Genomic DNA, 20,121 nt, shown 5'->3' on the forward strand with positions numbered 1-20,121 from the left:
TCTAAAAATATTTAGTTTATAATATAGGTTATAAACTCACTAGTCGGCATATACCACGGCGTTCATGATATCACATACAGCCAAGGATCGTAAACCACATGGTCTATCTGCCAGTTAAAAAATGTACGTCTTGTTAGTATTACTGACTCGCTGATAGATGGTGCACGATGCAAAAAATATGTTCAAATAGAGCACTTTACATTAATGTAATGTAATGTAATTAATTAATTATATAGATAGTCGGAATAATATTAGACAAAGATGATTTCTGAGAATTAAAACATTAATTTAATTTCTGAACAGGTCATGGATTCGCCTTATAGACAGAGAAATTTGATTTTTTAATTTCATCATAAAGAGATTAGTTCCACCTTTTCACCGCTAGATGGTTATAGCGTATCGTTGTTCTTAGATTGGACGATTTTTGAAATTTGCTTATAACTTTCAATAAGAGTAATGTTAATTAATACCTTGGGTTATAAATTGAACATGCAAAAATTAATAAATTCTGAGAAATTGGAATTTTTTAATTTTAACATTTGTCTATTGAACAATTAAACATTACACATGTTTATTTTTGATGCAAATATCTCAAGATTAAATAGTGGGAACGATATGGTAATGAAAATCGTCGAATTTGTCTTTTTATATTCTGCAAGAATATCGAAAAATAAATATGTATTTTTATTTAAAGAATTACTGATTGTCTTTAAATCTCGTAAAAAGATGACCATGAGAGAAAACTATTTTTGTTGTTATTTGTGACCCTTGAAATAGTGTAACTTTATCCTGAGAACTTTTTTCATACAGTAATAAATAAGGCAGATATTTAGGTTAAACCATTTGGCTGGGCCACCCATTAATTAATAATAAATTTTAAACATAAGAGACAGAGAAGAAGATTAGAAAAGGAAAATAAGATTATTAATGAAACAAAATTTTATGATAACGATATTATCTTATTTTATTCCATATAAAGGAACTTGTAGGAAAGTCGCATGACAATGTATGTATAGTTTAAGAAGTAGTCATATTTTCATCAGAATCATTCATTCATAATTAAATGATATATACATATGTATAAATAGTTTGAATCACATTAGAAATTGCTTTTGTAGAACAGTGAACAAAAAGGCACTGTTAAGAAGTATGTATTTTTTTTATCTCACACAAATGTATCATTCTAATTCTTTACAATTTTAATACATTAATAAATTCTTTTTTGTTATTTATATTAAATAATAGAATAACAATGCAATAATTTTATCATATTTTGTACATCTTTCAAAATAGTAAAACTTTTGAATATACTTTGTAATTTTTAGGATACAAAGTTTAATGATATTAAACGTTTCAAATGTTTATAGTATTCATTAGTCATTGAATTTTATCTTACATTAATAAATATAGTAAATAACAAGTTTTTACATTCTTAACAATATATGATAACATAATCGTACTTGATTGTAAAGTATATAAATATTAAAAATAAAATTGTACAGTATATAAGAACCATTATTTATGTATGGTGTATATTCTAAATATTATGTTGATGCAGCCATAGAATATGTTATATTTTGCTATTATATTTCAAGCATAGATATTGTATAAATAATATGTACAAATCATCTTACATGATTTATGTTTCGTGTATAGATGTTTAAAGAGAATATATACAGTACTAAAAATTTATTATACAAATTTTTTATCCATTACTTTCTGATTGAGATTTGATGATTTGTTCTTCAACATGAACAGGTTGGACTAATGAATTTTGGAACCACATCATCCAGTTACTTAAGTAATGACCTCCCAATTTATTATCAGGATTCTCCTTTATCTGCACATTGTTTAATTCTTCAAAATTGCGAACCGTTTGAAGTTCAGTGAAATTATTATTCACCGAATGACGTCCATGCATTCTTACCTCCCTTTTTCGAAGAGCATCTTTTACTAACCTTTGTTTGCGCTCCTCTTCTGTTTCAATAGCAGATCTAGTAAATCTCATTTCTCTAACTCTCAAAGCATCTCTCTTTAATCTTTCTTTTCTTTCTTCTTGTGTTTCTTTAGCATATTGGTTAAGTCGAGCCTCTCTTCTCTTCGCTGATTCTCTATTTAATCTTTCTCTTCTTTGTTCAGGAGTTTCACTAGCATACAGTGAAAGCCTTTTCATTCTTCTTCTTTCTGCTTCACGATCTAACCTTTTTCTTCTGTCTTCAGGTGTTTCATTGTACATTCTGTACTCTCTTTTCCTTGCAGCTTCTGCATCTAATCTTTTTCTTCTTTGCTCTGGTGTTTCATAATACATTCTCATTTCTCGTCTTTTTGCTGCCTCCTTTGCTAATCTCTGTTGCCGCTGTTCTTCACTTTCTTGTTCATATAATTTTTTCCTTTTTTCTCTCATGCACTCTGCTTTTCTTCGTAACTTTTCTTTATAATCTTGTAACGAGTTTGATCTTATTTTCAATTGTCTTTTAGGTTTTTCAGGTTTACTTTCCTTGGTTCTTATATTATTAGCATTCTCTAATGTTTGATCTTTGTGTTTGTTCAATAATGTTATTGTATCATCAATGTCAGTAGGAACTTCTTGAATCCTATCCTTGGTATTTTTTGAAACTTTTAATCGAAGATCAGTTTCATTATTTACATTGCACAACCATTCTGTAGTATAAACTGTTTCTTGATCTAATTCATTTTCCTTTTTTATATTAAGATTTAGTCCTAATAGTTCACTTGGTATTGTAACTGTTGAAACATTATAATTGGTTGTTTGTATTTGTTCATTTTGATTAATAAAAACTTCAGCTATTTGATTCGTTGGTTTTTGTATTTCTATATTTATATTTTCATAATCCAAATTTTGCAAATACACTGAACTATTTAAAATACCATTGATATTACAGGTTTCATTTTGTTGTGTAATATTTAATGCTGAGTTTGGATTGTTTAAATTATTTGTATTTTGTGTATTGCTTTTGTTGTTTATATTTGATTCTTCATTGTTGTTAATTGTACCACATCCTTTGCTTTCTTTAATTTCAATAGAACAAAAATTTTGAGCTGCATTAATTATTTCAATATCATTAAAATCCGTCTCATGTTCATCATTCTCTTGTTTAATGTAAACAGGAATAAAGTCAATGGAACAATCTCTTATCTGTACACTAGTTTCAGTCAATTCCATGACCTTACAATCCAATAAATGGCATCAGATACTGAAATATTTAAGAAACAAATAAACTAGACTAAAAACAAATTTATCTGTAATAAATTTAAAAATTACATTGATATGTAGATAAGATATGTAAATGGTATATAATGTGAGAAATTTATAATGTTCAGAATACTTAAAATATTTATTTAAAAGATATCGAATCGAAGTACATAGCATTTATGTTAAAATTTCTATAAGAATAATTAGAAATTGTATTTTCATTGGTAAAGAATATTAAATTTAGAAAATGTAGTATCAAACTATAAACTTTACCTGTGCATCGTCTGCTTATGACAGCTGATTCAAAGATGCTGCTGCAAGCGTTTAGAACATATTCATTTTTGCTGCAGATCGCAGACTTTCAACCGTTATCATTTTCCTCTGTGTCACATGTTAATGCGATATAGTCGATAGAACAGATCAGTAGCCATAAATTTGACTGTTTAACTCTGCACGGAATTAATTTGCACGTCGTGCTACTTGCTGTTCGTCTATCCACGTCGGTCGACATTAGGTTTATTCGCATTGACTGCGCTAGCTGCACTTGCGCAAAAAGTAGAAACAACCATTGGCTAATTCTTGTCGTTCTGAAAAAGCAGCCAATGTTTTCCGTATAGATCGTATAAGTATTGAAATGAATTGACCAATCACTAAAAATGATTTAAAAAAGGAAAGATATCGAAATAGAGTGCGTATGCGCAGATCAGTTATTTTAGTTTCGCGCGTTCGGTCGAAAATATGACGCTATTGTATTCGATATTATAATTCAATCGCGTAATTCAATTGCGTAATTCAATTCCGTGAATATTTGCAATTGACGAGTGTTTTCCGCAAAGACATTAATGAGTTTAAGCATTTTTCGTCGAATTTAAGTTTGTGAGAAGTGATATTTTATATATTGTTAAGGCTATGTAGTTATCAGATTTGCCAGAATGATTCGTGAGTAAATATTTTTGTTATGTTTAGTTTACATGTTATAAGTAGATTGTGGATTTCTATGCGAATTTATATTTTTACGAATACAAAGAAATGGAAGTTACTATTACTATACTACATATACTATACTACTATATATATGTATATCATATATTCTTGTATATTATATACATTCTGTGCATTTTTGCATCTTCAAATTCTACATAAATGCACAAAAATCCGCAATCTACGTATAAGTACGTAGAACTTTATATCTATGAACATTTATTAATATTCTAGATGAATTAATATTTTATACGTTGCTTCTATTGTTAATATATTTTATACGAACATTGGAATTAGGGGATAGAGATTCCCTAATGAAATTTATGAAAAAACAAAATTGAAAATTACTATTAAAGTTGAAAGAGGTTATTTTTAAAATTTATCTTAGAGGTCATTAATCGCCAAAATACGAAGAATGCAATTCATTATTCTTATAATTCATTAGTTTCTTTCACATTTATAAATTTTATACAAAATTTTAGTTCATTGGAATTTGTCTTTTTCACATATATATTTGCTATACATTTATTACTTGTTTCATTTTCGCATCTATGTACATATCCATTTCTACATCGTGAAACTCAATTACGTGAAAATAGCTATTAATATTTCTTATTTGAGTGAAATATGATTATGCCCCAGAGTCTGTTTCTTTATTTAATATTACTAAGTAGACTGCGGATTTCTATAGATTCATAGGAAATTTGAAGGTGCAAAATTGCACAGAACACACATATGAAATATACGAAAAAAATATATAAAATACTCAAACCATAATGCTTTGTATAATATTTGGAGAGTGAAGTAATTTTCCATTGAGTTTTCACTTTTTAAATAATATTCTCAAAAATATCAATTTGCATGAAAACACGTACTTTACTAACCAACTAGGATTAAGTTTGGGTTAGATCAACGATTTTCAACCAGTGTGCCGCGAGAGGACCACAGGAGTGCCGCGAGAATTTTTAAGACATGCAATACCTAACTAAGTACATATTTAGTTAGGACCATTGATCTTCTTTTCTCTTAGGTCGTCAAATAAAGAAATGACAACGACCAAAACACTAACTGTCTAATGTGGATGTCTTGATTATATTATAATAATTAGTTTAGTTAGCAATTTAGTTAGGTTAGTTAGCATGAGATAAGAAAGATTGAAAATCGCTAGATTAAATTGTCGCTGATAGAGAATTTTTCGTTCAATCTTTCATCTATTGTTGCGTATTGTTGGCAATGCTCGTTCAGCTCTATCAATAAATGTCACCAATATTCGAACGTCTTCTCTTCATATGAGAATCTTACTTTACCATCGCGGACATACATATAGCGTCGCGGTGGGACGATTCAGAAGCGGATAATGTTTTTGTTGGCCGCTACGTGCTCTGATAATTAAGACATTTCCATTTAAAGTTGACGTCCGGTGACGTGCGGAGATGCGCCTGGAGCACGTTCGTTTTCGGCGGTCCACGCTTCAGAAAAACCTAATCCTCATGCATTGTGTTGATAATTAATGGTGTATGATCGAGGGTTCCGTTCCTGGAACGAGGGAACGTAGCTGTATAAGAAAGGAACGATACGTATGTATCTATCGCGAGAAAGATTTATTAGTTTCGCGTAATAGCGAGAGATCCAATGTTCGATACTCTATATACTATACGATAACATGCGGTATTTGAGGAAATAATTGAACCTTTATGTCTTGATTAATATTTATCTACTTTTTCTTAATAATAAAAAATTGTGTCTCTTACTTTTGAAATAAACATAGTTACCTCGTTTAGCTACAAATTGAGCATAAGTGCAGCTATTCTTAGAAAGTATGTTTATCTTTTAAGATATAACTTACAGAGTGAAAATTTCGCAAATGATTGTCAAAATTTACAAAAAATTATTTTGTACAATCTAGAGAATAATATTTATTTTCAAAGAATTTATTTAATGTGTGCATATTTTCTAATCACTTTTAGCTAGAAAAAATGACAGCTCATAACCTATTAAGCAGGTCATTTCTTAACCAGCAATTTCTATAATCGTAGGGTTGATAGAATTAATACAAGTAACAAAATTAAATATTCGTAGAAAATATGTTAAATATAAATTAATTTCAATCGTATCGATTTTAATGTTTACAAATATAAATACGACACAATTTATTTTTGATGGAAATGATACGACGACTTATCAATAAAAATGTTGATATCTTCTAGGGATTTGGATTCGAATGACGAGTCAACTCGATCTTCCTTGTTAATAGGTTAAAAGTGGCATGATTAATTGTAAATCATAAGAAGTAATTCATAAGAGTAGTGGTGAATAAAAAATTGTGATACAAAATTGAAATTAAATGACATTAAGAAAATTATTCCCCTGTCAACTGTTTCTCGCGGATAATTGCGTTAGGTGATGGGTTACGATCCGTGAAGCGTAATTTACGAGGGGATCCCCGCCGGTTAACCAAGCGTGGTTACAGCGCCAAATTCGAATGCAGAACGAGTCACGGCGGAATGTTGGCAGGTTCTTTTCATCTTGGCTTGACAAAATCATTAGGGGACTAAATCCAATAAAGGGGGCTGGTCCCTTGCTTGTTCAGGGATCCCGACGTAAGAAAACATTCTCGGTGAGGTGATCGGTTGCATCGTAATCGGTATCAATGATATATTTACGAGAGATGGCGCGTCAGTAGTTCAAAACTTTATCTATAATATACGTATGTGTGTGTATGTATGCATGTGTATAATGGCGTTAGTATTGTAAATTATACGTTAATGTTACATCTGACAAAAAGTATATGATGTTACAATATAAATACTGAAAGAGATTTCCGAAGGGAAATTACAAAATTTTTTGAAATTATTAATACATTTATAAGTTATTAATAATTTTAAAATTGTCAGCCTCTCAGGTTAGATGAAAACTTTGCTTTTAGTTTACTTTTCTTTCACAAAACTTGCAATTTAATAGTGCCATGTTTATCGTTTTCAATTGACAATTATTACGTGCACCATCGTTCATAAGATTTATGATTTTGATCGATGGTAGGTTGGCAAATAATATTTGTATTTATTTTCATAGGAAGCAAAATCACAAGTGTGTTTGCTTGTTAAAAAATTTGAGCTTCCAAACGCGACAGAGACACGATATACGTAGTTGTAAAATGATACATTAAACTATAGAGATTTTAATCATCCTTGACGATTATCAGTCGTGATACGAAACTGATACATCATCGATGCGCGTAAATCAAATTTAACGCGTGTAGTGGTCGATCCTGCTCGCACCGTTCTTCCTTTCTAAATATTCTTTTTGCGGTACTCCTTGCTATTAAATTAGCAAGACTAAGGCCTTAAATAATTCCCTGGCACGTTTCATTCGACGCCACGTGTTCGAGGGAACCGGTTCTAATGATGCTTACAAAACATGCTCGCAAGTGAAGGAAAAGGAGCGTTCCTAAACACAATCGGCAACTTGTTTTGTCTTTTTTTTACAATCGTTGCATCAGTCTAATCGAATATCTTTTTAATTAGAAGATATTTAACACGATATAACTAATCATCGTAATTAAACGTTTACACAATATTTTAAGGATTGTATTTGGTAGTTCTTTTTCGTTTTATTTATAACAATCGATAGTATAGTTACTTATTCGTCGATTGGAAATTTATACATGGTAATAACGTGACAAATAGGCAAGAGATTTACAAACGAGTTTTTTCACTGATGTACAAATATTTCCAGAGGTTTCGACAGTCTTTTTACTAATTTTCTACTAATTTTTCGTCAGTTTTAATGTTAAGACGGAAAAAAATTAACAGTATTCTAGATTGAAAGAATCTTAACGTTTTAGGGTTCTAGATCCAGTACACAAAACTTAATGCTACAAGGCATTATATTTATCTTAAGCTTGAGATATCCTTTAATTTTAGAAAAATACGATACATTAAAAAAACGACTGAGAAAACGCAGTAGAGTTAAGTTAAATGACTATTTATTGCGATTAACAATACATAATGCTAAAATTAGTTATCGTTATAGATTCTATGAAGAACAGCACTAGTATAATGTTATTGTCTTTTCGGTTCACCATCTCATCGGTATACTTCTTTACAATGCTGACCAAAGGAATCCGTTTGTTTCTTCTCAAGCTGAATACAAACAGCACGGCTAATAATCGGCCGAAAGTTGAAACTTTTTAACAGGACATTAGTCCGTTAAGAGGGTTATATAGCGCGTGATAAAAAGCAAAGGTCGTAGGAGCGGGGGATCGTTGGACAAAGCTCGATGCCGAAGAAAGGAAAGTTAGAGCGATAAACGATCGAATCTGGTCTGGCGGGGGCATTTAAAAAATCTGCCCGAAACGACACTCTCTAACGAATCGTACGTGGATCGGTCTAGAAACAGGAATCACATGAGCATCGGCTTCTCCGCCATCGGAGATTGGCCTGGAGGCTCTGCTTGATGTATGATCGGCGCAGAAATGGCTGTCGTCGCGAGGCCGCGTCCCAATAAATCTCTCGGCTTTTTCTCCGCGGACGGACTTGTCGTTCGCGTATAAATGTATCGTTTTCATCAATATTTATGTCGGGGAGGGAGGGTAGACCAATTGGACCGAAGTTCTGTTGGCCTGCCATAGCGGAACGTCGTCGTTGGGACGATACTACGACCACTTTGGACTGACTGCCATCGGCTTTGCCTTCTCCATCCGATAATAAAGATATCCATTATACCCGCCGGCTTCTTCTTTCCCGGCCAAACATTTCGTTTTGTCGGCCTCGATGCGTCCTCTTGTCTTCCGTTCTCGTTGCGGATTCTACCACCCTTCCAACGCACTCTCCTCGCTGTACGATGAATATATGCATCGTAAATACGCTGCATCATGCGAAGCCTACCTGCGTGTATGTTGTTAATTGCATCGTTCTAGCTGAGCTTTTCAGGATTAATTCAGTCTTCCTGGATTTCCATTATATCATACAGTTAGATAGATAATATGGAATATTGGATTTGTTTTGAGACACGTCGAATATGTCAGAAATGAATTCACTAGAACGCAAAGTAGATTCGACGCACGAAGAAGCCAAGACAAAAATTAGGATCATTTAAACATACGGACAAATAAATTGTTCGATGATCTATCTGCATGTATATTGCTAAATGAGTGGCGTAGTTCTAACTGAATTTTTCAGGATCGATTAATCCGATCTTCCCGGATTTGCATTACATCGTGCAGTTATAAGCAACATATATATCAAAATATCAAAATCGAATGCATCATACAATGCAAAATAGATACAATACGGATGAAACTAAATATTGCCAAAATATGCCGAACTTGTGTTCTTTTATTGCAAATTAATTCGTCGCAAATTAACGAGAAGGCGTATTCGATATCCCATAAACACTAACATAAGGTGATTCTATGAAAATTTTATTTATTTCATGGAAGAGAGTAGCACAGGATAAAATAGCACTGATTTACAGTATGTATGTCATTTAATTCCATTCGATTAAGTCGCATTCGAAGCAAAGTAAGAGTTTTCTTACGACGTTTTATCCGAAGTCAGTCAGTTTCAGTTTCCTTCGAAGTTTCTTTCGAAGTTCTTGCAAGAAAGTGGATATACAGCGTGTCGATTCAACAGTAGACAGGTCGAGAATATGGTAGACAAACAGCATTGCATTCTCTCCGTGCATGGTACGAGTTGCAAAAGAAAAAATTCTCTTCATATGCCGTATAATTTCCTTTTGATAACCTGCTATACCAATTGCTTTGTAAAAAGACACCGCAAAGAACATGGCAACGTACTAACGAGTTTGTTAGTTGCAAGTAGCTACTTTAGTCGGTTGTTACACAAAAAGAAGGCCAAAGTTAATATTTTATTGTTTCTTCTCTTATATTTATCCAGCTTAACGAGGTTGTGCGTACAGAAGCTATTAATGAGTTAAAATTTCTGTTTAAACCTGTTCGCTTTGAGCGAAATCCACGTGTTTAGCAGTTAATGTGTGGCAATATGCGTGTTATAGCAACGAGTAAAATAACAGAAATTGATTTTCTAAAAATATTTTCATTCAAAGCTACGATAGTTATCTTCAGAAAATTTCACACAAAAATTTTGTATAGCAACGTAGTTGATGATATCCTACATTTCCACGGTTATGTGGTCGTTTTACTGAAAATAGCGTTTTTCGAACCGATCACATTGCTTGAAAACTGCTTGGTCAATTTGGTAGATGGAATCTCCTATCTAATTCTTCACTGAACACGTTCAAATTCAATTCCCTCCAAGATGAAGTTTTAAACGATTACACTTTTCGCTTATTTTCACAAGCAGACTGACCGATTCTTGATTGTTCGGGTTTATTCTGTCGGTGATTAGTTAAATTCACATATACTTGGTAAATAAACTTTTAACTTTCATTTTGTCGAAAAGAAGACATTGTACGAACAAATTTTATTCTATCTTCGCGACTTATTTCGACGTGACTCTTCGCGCATCGCATTCCTTGTAATTATAAATAAAATCGTATACGCGTTATTACGAAATTAAAGTAGCACACTCGTGGTATCTTTTTCGATCGAAGCCATCAAAAGTTCGATAGAAAGAGAAAAATAAAAAAACGGTAAGGTGCGTGATTAACATAACGTACGTAGGTTTATTCGTTCACGTTGCGGAAATAATAAGGAAACTAATAGAAATTGCAGCGAAATTGTCGATATTGATTATCGACATGTTTGTGCGACATTAGTATGTCTTCATTACACACAGCGATGTTAATAACATTTCATTCAACTATGTAGAATAATATTTCTCGTAAGTGTAGTACGCATTGTCGTGCTGATTTGTATACTGGCATGAGCAATCAAGAAGCGCTGACCGTACCTTTTCTTCGGACTGTCTTTCGGATTGAGATTGATGCTTCGTTATTGATCATTTCAAGATACTTAAATGTAATCGAAATTGAATTGCACGAAGCAAGGAAGTCTCATTTCCACAATCAATTTTGTAGTCAGAGTTTCTCCTTAGAATTCCCGTTTCGCATGTGGGAAAACTTTTAATTCGTACTATCTAATGTCGAATAATTTATTATGTATATAGAAATAGAAATCGGTATGCTGCGTTGAACATATTTAATAGAAAACGCCTTATTGTAGACGATAGATTCATTTTGATTTTTTAAAAATTATGAAACATCTAATTACGTATGTTATTCAGTTAGCAAATTGTGCTTTTCATTTAACTAATTTTAAATCATTTATCTTCTTTTACGTTCTGAAGATTCTCAACATAGAAAAATTAATAAAATTCGCCACGCTTCCTTTCAGTTGGAAAATCAGAACATTTCTGAATGATGTGAGCAGGTAAAAATCATGTCCTTGAATTAGGTAGTCCTTGCAAGTAAAACGAAATAATTTCTTTTTTACCTTGAACAAGTTTGCTTGAACAAGTACATTATCTTTCTTTATATTTAGCTGTCAATGTTACACATCTTGTGTCTATCTTTCTCACACATATATTATGTCATAACTAAGTTAATTATAGAGTGCACACGACGTGAAAAAGCATGTCAAATATTCCAAATAATCTGCCGATTATAACGTTTAGTAAACGAAGAAAAGTATCTAGAACGCGACGAAGGATTCGAATATTTGTTATGACATAGGTACACACATACGTATAAACTATGACAATAAGATAAAGACAAGGCACGAAGAACACGCGATCCTGCAGCCTAAAGAAAGGTGTGCTCGCTCAACATCACCTAAAATTAATCTCAAAGTACATTTTATTCTACGCGTACTATCTAATTTTCTCTTACGATATTCCTTCTAATCTCTAACCGCTAACATAAACGCAGATGTTAGCAACGAACCTGCTTATCTAAATTTTTATCAAACTCCAACTTGAACAGCGGCCTATTTCAGCCTCTTGCCGATGTACAAATTAGAGCAGAATGGCGTGTTAGTATAGAAGCAAGGATGGCAGTGACGTGTAGAGAGAAAAACAGTGACGAAGCGATAGAAGGGTAGAGGGTAAAACGCGAGCAGAGATAGATCGAATCGTTGAATAGAAGAGAAGAGAGTTGTACCGTTGAAAAGGACGTTGAGAGGTCGTCGTGCGCGTTTCCATGTTTTCTGTCGGTTCGATGCTACGTTTTTGCCGTTTTTTCACAGACAAGTCTCCTTTCATCCGCGCCACTGTCTCCCGCTGACACAATGCCGCTGGCATTAGAAGCAGATAATAATATAGGAGTTGGCCAGCTCGCTCGACACCCCGAGTTCGCCGCGAGAGGTGATTGTGTGTGCACACGATTTAAGAAGGGGTGAGGTGCAGGCCCGATGGTTCGTGGTTCATTTTCTCCGTCGGTCGCCGATCTTCATCATCACCATCGTCTCACTTGGCCTGTCCTTTTTCTTCCTTCTTTTTTCTCTCTTCGCCTCTTTTTCTCTCTCTACGTCTATCTTCCGCTATTCGTTTTCTCGGCTCTTCTCATCGTCACGCGTCTCTGATGCGGTTTCGTGTCTCGTGTGTGGAAGGCCATCGTCACGGTGGTTTTTCAAATGATTCGCTATACAAACGCCGCGGATCAGCCGCCGCTTCATCGCGTTTTATTTGGTGGTCCATCACGATAGAAATCGTGACACGCATTCGTCCTTCCAGGTATATACTCTGTAAACAGTCCGTCTTCGTGGGATTGATCGAAGGGATCCGGTGTTACAGATGGTCCTTAATTTAATCGAAAGCTGTTCGCGGCATGTCGGCCGGGTCTCGGTTCAAATTAAATTAGTGTTTTAACGCCGAATGACTTTCGTTTTGTTACCGCAGTACCGTTTCACCGATCTTAATCGACGCGAATCGTTGTGAACCGTTCGCTCGATGTTAACGGATGTGAATCGCATGATCGATATTAATATTTCGGTATTTTCAATGTTTAATCGTCTGTCGAATTAATTTACATTGGGTTAACACGCATGTATATTTATTTCGATTAGATGATTTTGATGATAGTGTAGGAAATGAGAAATTGCCGATGAAAGATAATGGTTTTTACGCGTACGAGAACAGAGCATTTGAGTTAAGGCAAATACGTAGAACCGTACAACGTTTGATAAGTATCGGATTGAAATCCAGCAATTGTCGATCAAAATGTAAATTAAAGTTACATTTAGGTTTATCGACATTCTGAAGTAGTTGAGTTCTTTGAGCTTCTTTATATAACAAAGTAAGAGTTGAGAAGATTGTATACTCTTTTCGTGTTTGTAAAAATAGAAAATTCGTACGATAAATTTAAGAATTGTTAATGAAACGTACAAAGGACAGGTGTTTTTAAATTCAAAGGAAGTGAAATTCTAATTTTAAAGAAATGGAATTCAGAGATTTGTAACTAAATAATATTTACTTTGTACGGTAAAGATTTTGGTACGGCAAACGATATCTTTTTACTCGAATTTCAGAAAAAGGTTGTCTGACGCTCGATACGCGAAAGAGTTCCAAAAAAAGATAGAGAAAATGATTGAATTACACAGCTGAAATGATAATAATATGTCTAAAACTGTGTGTGGTCCAGAGGTATTCATTTTTTTATCTATCAGTGTCAATTTGCAGCATAACACTTGCTATTACAGTAAAGTAATTCCAGCGATGATGGAGATTTGAGATTTGTTCATTGGTTGTGCTGAATCACTAAGGGAAACGTATAGAGAGGGTTGTAGATGTCATTTAGACTATTGGATTTGCAAAAGTTGTATTACGAGAATTTTAAATTACTGCTTTCCATTCGTTAACTTTTTTTTTACGCTTGTAATATAATTTTATTGGATTGAAAGTACGAAATGTTGCTTCTTCATGAAAGATTCTCCATTATGATCATTTTTCTTCATTTTGTGTTATAACTTTCTGAAGAAAATGTAAATATACAATTCGGAAACAGTTTCTTTATTAATTTAGATTGAAGAGGAATGCAATTCTTAAGGTTATTCGACGTATAACGAATAATTATTTTTTAGCGTACGTTTATTTCCTTCATTAGATATTTTGCTATAAAAACATCAACGTAGCTAATTCGTTTATGTATTTCTTATATTACTAGTCATTTACATGATCCTCCACAATATTAAGATATTACCTTCGTTCTATTTTTTCCTTTATTTCGTGTTTCGTCATATGTGAACTCCACGTTAAGAAGTTCTTAAAGGACGACGATTCCTCCTTATTTGGATATGATATAGTGTGCCATTTGTAGTTGTAAAGTACGCTACTACGTTCGTGCTGCACGCACTTGCAATTAATATACGACAATCTCGACTTCCGTCATTGATTTCTTTTACTCGAGTTAAGCATACAATACGTGTGCCTATTTAACTCCGCGACGTGGTATGAATAAAAGAAAAAATCAGACAACGAGTTGTCATAATTTTCTCTTTTTCATTTAACGAATATAATAATCACATATTATTTCTTTTCTTAGATAATATGCTATACTCTTTATAATAAAAGTCCCAAGAACGTGGAATTCTAAATTCTACAAGTTAAAACAGAGCTTGTCTAAGTTCTAATCCAATAGACAAATATTTATTCCAAACAAATAATAATAATAAAGATAATATTCTTTCAAACAATAAAGATCCAATCACTTAATACTTTACTTTCTTCCTAAATATTCTACCATATTATATCTAAGTTATCATGACAAGTTAAGTACAGAAATTAGAAAACTAAGAACACGAAAGAAGAATATTTTTCTTATTTAGGCTTCGCAGCAAAGGAAGGACTTGGTTCACAATTTTGACCTAGATACGCTCACGTATCCATTCATTCTTAGAAAAAGGATATTTGCATTCTAATTAATATTTAACTCGTGTTATAAAATTTGAACAGAATATACACGTACGTATATAGTATCTTATAACACGAGAGAGGATCGTTGGAAAAGTTAATCTTTCTAAGAAATAACTGTGCATAAGTGCTGTCTTCTTGTGGCTAATACCATCATATCAGCTGATGTTGCTAAAGTGGTTGCGAGAGCCACCGTTTTGATCCCTTCGGATGAAGTGATACGTATACTCCGTAATAAATTATATCTCTGGCGGGGATATCTGACCACGTAGAAGAGTCACGAAGCCGTTCCTTCCACGACGTGCATGAAACAAGATTTGTTATTAGGAGAAACATGCGCGATTCACCGCTCTTATCGTCGCCGCGCACATATCCAATTTTTTCCTTCTCCCTATGTTTGCTTCAACTTAACGGAATACGTTATTCCACTAGCTCATCCTCTACGAAAATATAACCCCTCTTCAAGTTTTTTACCAAACAGATATACGGCTACATAGTTGAATTTATCGTTTATCGGCGAGCTTCCATGTTTATAGCATTGTAATATGATTTTTTGGCTTGATTTTATATTTCTTTGAGAATCTTAATATTTACCAGATGCTATACGATATAACACGATAATCTCAAATGGAGGATATTGAAATTTACTCGAATATACTCAGTATAATACGTGAAACTTGTTTTTATTTTATTTCAAACTTTATTTCATCTTGTTTAACGTTTTTATTCATTTGTAAATTTAGCCTCAATCATATATCAGGTACAAAAATGACTATGAGCTATGTCATGTTGTACCGCGATAAATTTTCCTCTGCTAGATCATATTTTAATATTAAATTGCTTAAATTGCTGGAATATAATCGAAGAAAATGCTGATGTTTCTACAATTTTTTAAACGAGTCAATCTTTTCCAAAATTTTATGATTCCAACCGAGTTGCTCGTAATGTGTTATAGCGGTTAATCAATAATTAAAAAAAAATTCTCATGAGGTTTCGTATATCGACAGTTGCGTATTATACTGTAATAGTTTCCTCCAATGAACAATTTAGTTTGCTGTACTTGTCATTTCCTTCGATGCAACACGCGTATAACGGTACACGGGACAATATCTGTAGAAAACACGAAACGCGCGAATGTTTTGTAAATACATACTGAAATTGCGGTTTTCAAGAATAACGAAGCTGTTGGTTGCATCAACGGTGCATCTTAACGTATCGTTGTAAAAGCCCATTTTTCACACACTTTGAACAGATATGCATTTACATGCTGTGGTATTCAAAGCGTGTTTATAATAAATGTGCTTATATCTTAAAATTATAGCGTTGCAATGCAGTTCTTTATGAAATTACAAGCGTTTCGAAAAGCAAGATCGTATTAACACATTCTCGACTGCAGGTGCAACATTCGACTACTATCTTTCTTTTTGGAAAAGATCTCCACGAAGATCGAGAATTCTATATTACAGTAATTAATGAGAAAAAAATGTGTGAAACTTGAAAGTAAAGTTTGATAGTATTACAGGATAAGGTGATCTTTTTATGAAATATGAGAATGAAATTTTATTTCACAGAGATTCTACGAGATAAGGATAGAAAAATTAATTCCTAAATGACAAGAAACGATAGAAAGCGTAGCACATCGATGATTGAATTCGTAATGTTACCCTGTGCTTTCTGTATATTTAACTGTTTATCACATCGCTAATAACGAGTCCAATAATCTGTTTCCGAGCGTAGATCGTTTAAAGATTTGTTTATAATCGAATTTGGCGAATTATCACAATTACAATTATCACAATTACAAGACAAATTGTTCAGCTTGGTCCAAATATCTCTTTGACTCGAATAGCTCTACATTATCCGAGTCGAGTCATGCAAAAATCTACCAACCCTCGATGACCTGAAAATGGCAATTGTATTTTGCATATGTCGGCATATTGTATGTATCTTGTAACGTAAATCCGCAATTTTCTCATTACGAACGACAGGGCAGTAAATGATCGGCCTGTCTGAATAAGAAGCGTTATTCACAATCACGTTAAACGTTGACGTGAACGAGAAACAACAAGAAAAGTTCGAGGATAAAGAACATCGGTACGAAAGGTAAGGGACGATCTTGATACCATTAGAAAGTTCAGTAGCGTGATGCTCATTTACTTAAACGCGGGTTGACATCCAGTGATTTCACTGTTGTGTTGCGTGTAATTACATGATCGGTTAGTAAATCTTGGAAAGTCTCTCGCGCGCGCCAAGATTGAGAAAGACGCGGAAAGGGGAAAAATTCGTGGTAAATTACACGATCTCCGTGCCGGTCATTAATGTTGCTTATATTTCATGCGACCCGTGTAAGTCGTAAGCACGTATATTATCGCGAGGTTTCTCGATGTGTAGCTGCCTACCATAAGTCATCAGAACAATGCTTCCACAGCCACATAGGTATTATTTACTCCACCTCCGTGTTCGAAGTATGATCGATACGCTCGACTAGTCTGGCCTATACTTATTACTTGTTGCCAACATATACATTGTCAAGAAATTAAGTCCTTTCCAAGTATCACCTCGTCGAATTTTTATTTTCATTCTACTTTTGGTATCTGTCATTTTTGTAGTCAGCGTTGTTTAATATCTTGTGCTCTTTGTTTGTGTTCCATTTGCGTGAAAAATCGAGTTTCCCTCTTATTTTTCACATACATACTCTTATTCCGGAATAAAATTTTCCTCTGTCAGGTTCTACATAGCATTTTCGTAGTATCAAAATTTTCCAGCCATGTGAAAGTAATACTAAGTGACGGGAATTTGAATATGCTTGGGCCAAATTAATTAGTATACAAATATGTACTATAATATTATAAGTGCAATGACTTGCAAATACTTGTTGATACATGTACATACATGTAATAGGAATCTTTAAAATCATCGTGTGTTTAATTTGGTACAAAAGGTAGAGAACCAAATTTTTCACGAGATTTATAGGATAAATGATAAAAAAAAATAAAAATAACTAGATTTGGATATATTACGTCAATTTTGAAAAATATGTTTCTTTATAGCCTAAAGAATACCTTCAATTATTTAAAATTTATAATATCGAATATATTCGCAAGAAGCGTATAATGCAGTGATCATTATGCGAAGCTATAAGAAACGTTGCATGACTAGAGACTTATGGATGGTAGTGTATCTTTTAACGATTGTCGTTAACAAGTGTATCGTTGCCTTTTATTCAGTATACCTTTAAACCGCTTAAAATTAGGTATAAATTATCTAGTACATACCGTGGTTACGACGTTAAGAAGTATGAATCATTTGTCCAGCACAGCCGTTATTATTACCTTATATTTTCCAATCTGTTAATTGATATTTGACGATCGCGTGAAATCATCGAGGTTAGTCGATCTCGCAGTTTTCTCTTATTTTTATCCCGTTTTTTCCCCCCATCGCTTTCGTTATGTTCCATTTTCTCCAAGCGTTCATGATTATAAATTACTCTGTCTTAATTTCTGTGTAAATTCGTCTGATGCCTGACGAGGCTATGCAGACAACGACGTTCATGAAACGTCATCGCGTAATGACTTATTCAAGTTGATTGCATTCCACGTGATGACTCGTGTTTTCTCGGCTGCTTTTGCGGCTACTAACATCGAACGGGACTATTAAAAATTAGCACACCGAGTCGAATATAACGCAGCTGATTACTCGATACAATGTGGTACACGATGTAACAGTAAAGCCTTTTTTCTCGACCCGAAGAAGCACTCTTTACCGTCCGACGTAGTTCAAAGAGTAGTTTGGAATGTTACGAGCCGGAATTGGCGCTTGTAAAAGTTAGAGGAAACATGTCCGGGTTCAAACAGCCATATTTCATGAGGTGAACTCTCGTAAGAAGAGAGGAGAAACACGTTAAAGATAGGTAAACGTGGCCCTTTACAAGGTTGTGTATTTTCTTCGGACCTTCAGAAAGGATTGTAGCAGCCAACAATGTACGAACGTGGTTAACGGGGAGGGGAGGGAGGCGGGGGGGGGGAAGAATGTTTATGATACTCATTATATATGAAATTGTATGATTTTGTCAAAATCTTTATACGAGTCCTGATATGGTAGTAAGAATGTGCGACACGTTAGGTACTTAAGACAAATAAATTTGATAATTACTTTTCCTAAGCTGTCGTGGAACGAATAAGATTGAAAACATGATACGGATAAAATTTCGAATTGACCTATTCTTTTAAAATTAACTTGCGCGAATATGTTTCCTACATATACTAGTTATTTATTCGATAAGTAAAATATTTGTACAAGATTTTAATACTTTTATATTTGCTTCTCTAAATGCTTATTTGAACCAAAGAAGAAAGAAAAATAACACAGATATGTGCACCTATATATTGCAGTATCTGATCTATAATATTATTATTTGATACTTAATTTATTAATATTTGTATTATTTTACTTTATACAATGAATTATCTGTTACGCAACAATGATAAAACTTAACGGATGAAACAAATTATATGTTGCGTCTTGTTAGTTGTGTGTAGAAATAGCAAAAATGATGTGTACCAAGCTTTTCCATTGACTATCTCCACTAATTTATATGAAAAGGATTAAGCAACTTTCACAAAATCGAACAAATGTATCTGACTTCTTCTTTAAATTTCTTGTTTAACATTTGATCTTTCTAAATCGATTTTTACACGAGTGTGTTCGTAGAAAATCTTGTTTTTGTAGGAAATTTTTTAAACCAATTTACCAAATATGTATGTGGCACGCTAAAGAAACACAGCGAGAAGGTGGAAGGCATTAGTTACAGGGTGCGTTTTCGTAGCAAGTTGCTGCGCCCGAGACGCGTAGAAAAATGACGACAGAGTAGAGGCAGGCGAATTTCGGTGAGCTGGACGAGTTCGAGGAACACATGTGCCGTGTTGGTAATGATCATTACCGTGTAATGACCGGACGAATCGATTGGCTTCGATCGGTGCTGCACCTTAGCGGTTCCCAACTTTCTTGCCACATTATTCGATGATTTCATAGAAACTAGAAACCATTTCTTTCTATAGGCCTTTTAAAAGATACAATTTCTAGTATACGATCTTAGATCCT

At 33.5% G+C, this 20,121-nt stretch overlaps 1 protein-coding gene and 1 long non-coding RNA gene across 4 annotated transcripts in view; one reads left to right on the forward strand and one right to left on the reverse strand.

The window, feature by feature from the left end:
• Window positions 1–28: 28 nt before the first annotated feature.
• Window positions 29–3,724, reverse strand: LOC100649802 (trichohyalin). 3 transcript variants are annotated; one of them, XM_048404163.1, is made up of 3 exons: window positions 3,488–3,724; window positions 1,959–3,215; window positions 29–107 (listed from the first exon to the last, which is right to left on the reverse strand). In XM_048404163.1, exons 2-3 carry the CDS (start codon window positions 3,182–3,184, stop codon window positions 104–106), a joined length of 1,230 nt encoding a protein of 409 aa, XP_048260120.1. In that variant the 5' UTR covers window positions 3,185–3,215; window positions 3,488–3,724; the 3' UTR covers window positions 29–103. The 3 variants fall into 3 exon arrangements, with proteins under 3 accessions (XP_048260120.1, XP_003394500.1, XP_012176440.1); XM_012321050.3 differs by lacking the exon at window positions 29–107 and adding an exon at window positions 1,786–1,840; XM_003394452.4 differs by lacking the exon at window positions 29–107 and having other exon boundaries at window positions 939–3,215.
• Window positions 3,725–3,790: 66 nt separating this feature from the next.
• LOC125384690 overlaps window positions 3,791–20,121 on the forward strand; it is a 127,180-nt gene continuing 110,849 nt past the window's right edge. The window contains exon 1 of the long non-coding RNA XR_007223364.1: window positions 3,791–4,153. This is a non-coding gene — a long non-coding RNA (uncharacterized LOC125384690). The remainder of the gene's footprint in view (window positions 4,154–20,121) is intronic.

This window comes from Bombus terrestris, chromosome 3 (assembly GCF_910591885.1).
Source record: "Bombus terrestris chromosome 3, iyBomTerr1.2, whole genome shotgun sequence".
Classification (NCBI taxonomy): Eukaryota; Metazoa; Arthropoda; class Insecta; order Hymenoptera; family Apidae; genus Bombus; species Bombus terrestris.